This window comes from Arachis ipaensis, chromosome B02 (genome assembly GCF_000816755.2).
Source record: "Arachis ipaensis cultivar K30076 chromosome B02, Araip1.1, whole genome shotgun sequence".
Lineage (NCBI taxonomy): Eukaryota > Viridiplantae > Streptophyta > Magnoliopsida > Fabales > Fabaceae > Arachis > Arachis ipaensis.
Genome location: NC_029786.2, coordinates 4,477,145 through 4,485,221, shown reverse-complemented (window position 1 = coordinate 4,485,221; position 8,077 = coordinate 4,477,145). Strand labels below are relative to the sequence as shown.

Here is an 8,077-nt window from a genome sequence, read left to right as displayed (position 1 = left end):
TTAATATCCAACAATATCTCAAGACCAGAACATGTCTGGGATAGATGTTGGCATGAACTCTCAGATGATATTTTGTATCGACAGAGAGTTGTGATGAACATGAGGGGTGAGTTTTTATTAATTACAATGATAAAAGTTCTTTCTTATTGATCATTTTTAGTTTGATTGAATTTTTACAGTATCGTATAATATGCAGAGTTAACAATGTCAGATGATGAGATTAAGCAGTTGTGCTTAATGGATATAGACAAGATCTTACATTCCTATGGTAAAACCTTGAAAGACTATCCTCCAATGCCTTTAACAACTGAAGTTGATAGTTCTTTGTTAACCGAAAGGGTTATTAGGGAAGAGCTAAACTTTAACAGCGATGATTTAAAGAAAGACATGTTAGCCATGTTAGCCATCGCAACACCTGAGCGGAGATATGCATTCGATAAAATTGTTACAGCTGTATATTGTGATGAAGGGGTTTTGTATGGTCATTGTTAACCGAAAGGGTTATTAGGGAAGAGCTAAACTTTAACAGGGATGATTTAAAGAAAAATGTCTCAGACATGTTAGCCATCGCAACACCTGAGCGGAGATATGCATTCGATAAAATTGTTACAGCTGTATATTGTGATGAAGGGGTTTTTTTCTTTGTGTATGGTCATGGGGTACTGGAAAAATATTTCTCTGGAACCTTATGTCTGCTGAGATTCGCTCAAGGGGTGATATAGTGTTAAACGTTGCTTCGAGTAGTATTGCATCTTTACTTCTTCCCAATAGAAGAACGGCACACTCAAGGTTCAAAATACCGCTGAATATAACTGAGGATTCTGTATGTAACATTAAACCTGGTTTCCCTCAAGCAATGTTGCTGTTGAAAGCCAAACTTATAATTTGGGATGAGGCTCCAATGATTAGTAGGTACTGCTATGAAGTGCCTGATAAATGCTTGGGTGATATCATGAGGTGTTCTCCAACATATAGCAAATATTTGCCATTTGGAGGAAAAGTGGTTGTACTAGGTGGAGACTTTAGACAAATTCTTTCTGTCATTTTACAAGGATCGAGACAAGATATCATTCATTCAACCGTGAATTCGTCTTACCTTTGGAAGTTTTGTCAGGTGCTCAAACTAACAAAAAATATGAGACTCTCTGTAAGGACGACTGCTTCAGATCAAGATGAGACAGAGCAATTTGGTGAGTGGTTATAGAAAGTTAGTGATGGTCTAATAGGTGACAATATGGATGGTGAATCTGAGATATGTCTTCCAGGAGATATTGTTATTCCTTCTTCGGACCAGACATTTGATGAGTTGGTTCATTTTTCTTATCCAAATATTTTAGAAAATATGTCCTCAAAAGATCTTTTCAAAGCAAGAACTATACTGGCTCCCACACTAGACATCGTTAAAGAGGTCAACAACCATCTGATGGCTATCATTCCTGGAGAGAAAAAATTATATCTTTCGGATTCCATTTGTATGGATGAAGGGAATATAGAGAGTCAGCTAGATCTCTATAGTTCTGAATTACTGAATAGCATAAATTACTTTGGTTTGCCTCCACATAAATTAATACTCAAGATTGGTATTCCGGTGATGTTACTGAGGAATATTGACTAATCCAGTGGTCTTTGTAATGGTACAAGGCTACAAGTTAGGAAGTTTGGAAATCATGTCATAGAATGTGAAGTCTTAACAGGTAACAATGTTGGTCATATTGCTTTGATTCCAAGAATGAATATGGTACCAACAAATGAAACCGTCCCAGTTAGATTCTAACGAAGACAGTTTCCTATAATAGTATCGTTTGCCATGACAATTAACAAGTTTCAGAGACAAACTTTATCTCATGTTGGATTGTGCTTGCCCAAACCAGTTTTTACACATGACCAACTATATGTGGCACTTTCAAGAGTTAAAAGTAAGAGAGGTTTAAAAGTTTTACTTATGAATCATGTAGGAATATCTGCAAATTCAACCATCAATGTTGTTTATAGAGAAGTCTTTGAAAAAATAGTATTCTAATATAAATATTTTAATTTTATTTTAAATTCTGTATCAGTTTATAATTATTTTACTAATTAAAACCCTTCAAACCATTATTACTGCTTACTATGAAATAGTTGACTTATATTTCTTCAAATTCGTCATCCGTTATTTTATATCTTTTACAGTTATTATTATAAGATCCATTTATGAAAGGGAATTATTTAATTTTTTTATTAAATTTAAGAAAAATTCAATTAATTAATTCTCAAGCAATAGCATACTCCACACACACACACACACATAAATATATCACAACACAAGCTTCTGTTTTCTTTATGCGTTTTTCTTCTCTCAAACGCCAATTTCAAATTGTTTGTTTCTGGGGAAAATTTATTTCTCTTTAACGCTTCCTTTTTCCCGGGATTTTTTCTTCATCGTTCTCGTCCCAATCTGTTGCCGAAATCCAAATCAAACGCTTCCAAACTCTCACAACGCGATTCGCAAAATCCAAAGAACAACAACGACAACAGCAATTCGCTGATTTTTCCCCCTTCTCGTTCCTCCTTTCGTTGGTCGCGTCATTGTTCGATTCCGAGGGTTTTGGAATCGAAATTCTGCGCGCGTTCTTGTTGTTTTTCAGTGTTTTTTTAATTCGTCAGAGGTGCGAGATTCCAACGTGTTAGTTGGTATAGGAATTAGGAAACTGATGTTGGCTTGAAAGTTAAGTCCTGAATTCTTGGAGGTTCTGTGTTGCACATCGTTTCGATGTGAAATTAGGGTTTTTGTGGACAGTATGATGGTCAAGCGGACAGTGAGAACCGAAATGCCAAACCTGAAAAGGTGCAAGCTGGAAGAAGGAGAGGAAGCAGAGCATGATTCTGAGAGCTATGGTTGTTCCGGGAATCAGAAGAAGCGGAAGGTTAACGAATTATGCTCTCGCGATGCTGAAGATTTCAGCAGTGGTTCTGGCTCTTGGTGCAGCGAAGGAGCGTATTGGAATGGTGGTGCTGAGGTTCAGTCCAATTCAAATTCCGTACAGCTGAACGGTAAAATGGCACCGCGTGACGGCGGCGGAGATGGGACTCGGCCGCCATTGTTGCGGTCTACACGGGGCCGCCATCAGTCCTTGCCGTCGAGGTTCAATGACTCGGTTCTTGATTCATGGAAGAACCAAGGAGTCAAAGTGGAGGACACGGATTCCAGCTTTGAGGATGATGCAGAAGAAGAGAAGAAAAAGAAGGGTGATAATTATTGTCGTCTTGAAGTGAATATAGAGATGGAAAAGAATGGTTTTGTTAAAACTGAGAGTAACAGTTCTGTGCTTAGTTTTGAGGGTGGTGTGGAGCAGAAGGTTAAAACTACTGCGAATGGTGGTGAAAGGAGGAAACAGGTTTACAGGCCGGAGGATTTCGCGTTGGGTGATATAGTTTGGGCGAAGTGTGGGAAGAGGTACCCTGCTTGGCCTGCTGTGGTGATTGATCCTATCTTGCAGGCTCCGAAATCCGTCCTCAGCTGCTGCGTTCCTGGTGCACTCTGCGTCATGTTCTTTGGCTTTTCGAAAAATGGGACCCAAAGGGTAAGCTTTCTATTAGGAATTTTACATGTGGTGGTAAATTTATGTGTTGGTTATGTGATTTTTTAGTGAATTGAATGAATGTTGATTTGCAGGACTATGCTTGGGTGAAGCAGGGAATGATATTCCCTTTCTCTAAGTTCATGGAAAGGTGTGTGTTGTTGAATGGTTTTGGCTGCGGTTGTTTCTGCAAGAATGCAGAGCGGTTACTCATTATAAATTTTTGCTTATGTTCAGATTCCAGGGTCAGACACAGTTGTACAAGAGCAAACCGAGTGACTTTCGCATGGCATTGGAGGAGGCAATGCTGGCTGTAGATGGTCTTCTCAACTCACAGCTGGAAGTAGAGGAAGTAACTTATGTAAATGCTTATCCGAATGGACATTTAGAGGCCCCAGCCATGCCTGTTGATGATGAATACCACTGCGAGGATCAAGTAAGATTAATTTCTTTTGTTTTTTCATTTTGTGCTGAACGACATCATGGTTAGTGGAGAGCATTCATAAGCTTTGTTTTACTTTCTGAATAAGAAAGAGATATTTTACTCTTGTTGATATGTACTGGACCAAGGCTGCAGTAGTCGTTCCTACTAAAATTTGGATAATAGCTAAGTTCATAGAAATGCCTCTTATGTACACTCTCTTTGATTGTGAATTCTTATCTGTTGAATATATTCTTCAGGATACAATATCTTGTGCTGGCTGTTATTTGATGTTGCCATGCAAAACGATGAAGAAGATTAAGGACCCAAGTGGTGCATCTCAATTTTATTGCAAACATTGCTTTAAGGTTAAGCAGAATGGCTCATTTTGATTGCTTGAAAGTCTTGACTCCATAATTTATAGAAGTTAATTTTTAAAATCTTTTATCCTTTTGTTACAGTTACGAAAATCAAAACAATATTGTGGCATTTGCAAAAAGATTTGGCACCATTCACATGGTGGGAATTGGGTGAGATAATGCATTTCTTTTCAATTAGATGGATGTTCTTTAAATTGCTAATATATGTTTGTTTGAATAAACTCAAAATTTTAATATCTTCTGGGGCTGAACTTCTTGAATTAGGTGTGCTGTGATCGCTGTAATGTTTGGGTGCATGCTGAGTGCGATAAAATATCCATTGAACTTTTCAAGGTTCTGTACCATGATTACTATGTTATTTAATATCTCTTTCTCCTCAACTAATATTACTTTCTTACCAATTTCTTTTTCACATAAACTAGTGAAAGATAAACGAATGGTTTCTTGTTGCAGGATCTTGAAAACACAGATTACTATTGCCCAGCGTGCAAGGGAAATTTCAATAAGAAAGTACCCATACCCAAAACAAGCAAGTCAAAAAAGAAGTATAATGTGGAAGACAGATTGGTAGAGAATAGCCAAAAATCTATAGTACCTGAGACGGTAACAGTGGTGTGCAATGGCATGGAAGGACTCTACTTCCCAAAGCTTCATTTGTAAGCATTCCTTGCGCTTCTTGGAGCTGATAATCTGATTTGAATATTTCTTCTTGTTTATGGTTTAAAGCAATTTATTTTTATGTTCTGTCCCTTTTTTCCTGAAATTCATATTTCTGGAGATTCTCTCTATTTAAATCTTATCATTTGCAACCAGGAATTTCATAGAGCTAATCCGTGCAAATAAATCTGTTTTATCTGTATGAATTTTTGTGACACTCATGTACCCTCAAAAAACAAATTTAGTTGACAATGGCATTGGCATGATCCCGGGATTATCTTGATCCTTTAAGATACTACAATTAATATAGATATTTTATCAACCTAATTAGGCTTTGTATGTGCAAAACAGTTTCTGTTCGGACTCCCATAATTTAAAAGAACCATAGGTTAGCAAATTATTTGAAGATTTCATTGAGTTGCTTGTGGTTGCATGCAGAATTATGTGCAAGTGTAGCTCTTGTGGTTCAAGGAAGCAGACACCAAGTGAATGGGAAAGGCACACAGGTAGCAGAGCCAAAAAATGGAAACATAGTGTGAAAGTGAAAAGCATGATGCTCCCACTAGAAAAATGGGTTTGTATTCTTGCTACATTAGACTTAGAGACATCAAATATTTCCTATGGGTATTCTGTGAGGTGGTTGGCTATTACTAATTTAATAGTCATGAAGTAGATCTGTATCACTTGGATTTGCCTATGATGATACAGTGTCATATTGGGGTGTATTTATGTATTATTTTGCCTTTTTGCTCATTTTTTATTGGAAATAATTACTTCAGATCACAGAAAACATTTCACAAGATGGAGTTCCACAGCAGTTAGATCAGCAGCAGGTGCTTAGCTTTTTGCAAGGTAATTTGCACTTCATATGAACTTCTATACATTGAAGGCGTCAGTTTTTAGTTTCCCAGGTCCTATGGTACTTGCCAATGTATCCTTTCACTAGAATACATCTTGAAGAACAAATATTTATTTTTCCTTTACCTTATTCTCGCAGAAAATTATGAGCCAGTTCATGCAAAATGGACAACAGAAAGATGTGCAGTTTGCAGATGGGTAGAAGATTGGGAAGATAATAAAATTATTATTTGTAACAGGTGCGTCCATTATTGTTCATCTCTTTGTTCTTAATTCAGAATTATCGGGGATGCTTTGTATTTTGTTCAAAACTTACAAGGCTTAAAGATGGAAACGTCTATCAAGATATATGTTTTCTTTTTCATTATGCAGGTGCCAAATAGCAGTCCACCAAGAATGCTATGGGGCAAAGAATGTTCAAGATTTTACTTCTTGGGTTTGTAGAGTATGTGAAACACCAGATGTGGAGAGAGATTGTTGCCTCTGTCCTGTAAAAGGTATGTCATACTTAGTATTTTGTGCATTTACTCAGTATTATGTGCATTCTATGGGTATTCTGAGTCCTGTAAAAGCAAGACCTCTATGTCATGCAATATTTTACTTCTTGGGATGAAAATGCTTTGCAGGTGGTGCTCTAAAACCAACTGATGTTGAGATGCTATGGGTTCATGTGACATGTGCTTGGTTTCAACCTCAAGTGGTTTTCCAAAATCATGAGGCCATGGAACCTGCGGTAGGAATACTGAGAATTCCTCCTAATACCTTTGTTAAGGTAGAACTCTGAGCTAAAAAGGTTATTTTGGCTTTTGTATTAGTCATTAATTCCAAATTATGTTGGTAATCTTGACATTTTGGCATAATTTATTTATTTATTTATCACTATTGAAATTGGCACTTCAATTTTACTTTTGATTTTTTCCATCGACATATAGCTCATTCCTTCCAAATCACTTTGGATGAGTATTCCCAAATGTAAAACTAAATATTTTTCTGCTAAAAGTACATTATTATTCATCGACATTGCTCTCTCTCTCTCTCACTCACATTATGTTTACATGGTTTCTTGTCATTGTAACTGCAGACCTGTGTGATCTGTAAACAAAGCCATGGTTCCTGTACAAGTTGTTGCAAGTGTGCTACTTATTTTCATGTGATGTGTGCTTCGAGAGCGGGATATAGCACAGAAGTAAGTTTCACACTTCTGATAAATATGAGTAGGTTAATTTGAAACTGTAATCATGGGCTTTCTTTTGGAGGGCATGGGCACCCTCTACAGTTTGAATTAAGTTATATGAGGGTTAGAAGAGCTGTGGAAATATGTTAAGTTGATATATTAATGTTGTTTAAACTTACAGTTGCATTCTGTGGAGAAGAATGGGACTCAAATAACAAAGAAGCTAATATACTGTGCAGTTCACAGGTTTGAGCTCTGGCGATTGAATCATCTTTAATGATATCTTGGTGTTCTTTTAAGTTATGTATGTTTATGCTACTTTGATTTCAGGGTCCCAAATCCAGAATCTGTATTGGTTGTACATACTCCCCTGGGGGTTTTCTCTCCCAGAGCCTCTCTTGAAAATCATAGAAGATGCTTCCGGGGGTCAAGGCTGGTTTCATCAAAGAATGTAGAGCTTATTCAATCTTCAAACTCTGAAGGTGACAAGATTGAGCCATTTTCTGCTGCAAGATGTCATGTATACCGTAGATCACTGAATAAGGTGATGATTCTAGATATATAATTATGACTGTAATAATGTGTGTACATATTGAAACTTGCCTAATCTTTTGTTATTACTATGCTGTCTTCTTTTTCCCAGTTCCATTCCTTCATTAAGGCTGCTAATATTATTCTGTGCTAAGGATTTAATTACTTTCATTAACCACTTTCTTTCAATTTGGTCTGATTCAATTATTGTCTCACGTATTGCCAGAAGGCTGAAATACCAATAATTCACTTGCTGAAGGGACCCGGCCATCATTCTTTAAGTGCAATAACTCAGTTGAACAGCCATAAGGTAATCTTTCATGGTCAAGGGGTTATGTGTTTGATCTTCTTGTCCCTCTGATTGTGATTGTGTTATGTGATGAAAAGTAAATTTTGTATGTCTTGATCTGATAGGATGCTGAAGATTCTAAAGTATTTACTTCTTTCAAGGAACGACTTCATCATTTACAGGTTAACCCCGTGTGCTCCTGTCAATTAC

At 36.9% G+C, this 8,077-nt stretch overlaps 2 protein-coding genes across 6 annotated transcripts in view; both read left to right on the top strand.

Moving 5' to 3' along the window:
- LOC107626664 lies at positions 689–1,774 on the top strand. The gene is made up of 3 exons (XM_016329562.1): positions 689–1,190; positions 1,338–1,580; positions 1,695–1,774. The coding sequence occupies exons 1-3, from the start codon at positions 689–691 to the stop codon at positions 1,772–1,774; spliced, it is 825 nt and encodes a 274-aa protein (XP_016185048.1).
- Positions 2,313–8,077, top strand: part of LOC107623567 (histone-lysine N-methyltransferase ATX3) — a 7,797-nt gene continuing 2,032 nt past the window's right edge. Inside the window, exons 1-18 of one of the 5 annotated variants that reach the window (XM_016325918.2) lie at positions 2,315–2,768; positions 2,832–3,560; positions 3,653–3,708; positions 3,795–3,993; positions 4,239–4,346; positions 4,440–4,508; positions 4,623–4,691; positions 4,812–5,014; positions 5,454–5,589; positions 5,795–5,867; positions 6,013–6,112; positions 6,246–6,370; positions 6,500–6,645; positions 6,955–7,059; positions 7,229–7,293; positions 7,378–7,591; positions 7,805–7,888; positions 7,993–8,049. In XM_016325918.2, coding sequence (XP_016181404.1) covers positions 3,036–3,560; positions 3,653–3,708; positions 3,795–3,993; positions 4,239–4,346; positions 4,440–4,508; positions 4,623–4,691; positions 4,812–5,014; positions 5,454–5,589; positions 5,795–5,867; positions 6,013–6,112; positions 6,246–6,370; positions 6,500–6,645; positions 6,955–7,059; positions 7,229–7,293; positions 7,378–7,591; positions 7,805–7,888; positions 7,993–8,049 — 2,334 coding nt within the window. In that variant the 5' untranslated portion in view covers positions 2,315–2,768; positions 2,832–3,035. Of the gene's footprint in view, positions 3,561–3,652; positions 3,709–3,794; positions 3,994–4,238; positions 4,347–4,439; positions 4,509–4,622; positions 4,692–4,811; positions 5,015–5,453; positions 5,590–5,794; positions 5,868–6,012; positions 6,113–6,245; positions 6,371–6,499; positions 6,646–6,954; positions 7,060–7,228; positions 7,294–7,377; positions 7,592–7,804; positions 7,889–7,992; positions 8,050–8,077 lie in introns of all 5 variants that reach the window. The other 4 variants (XM_016325913.2, XM_016325900.2, XM_016325896.2 and 1 more) reach the window with 4 other exon arrangements.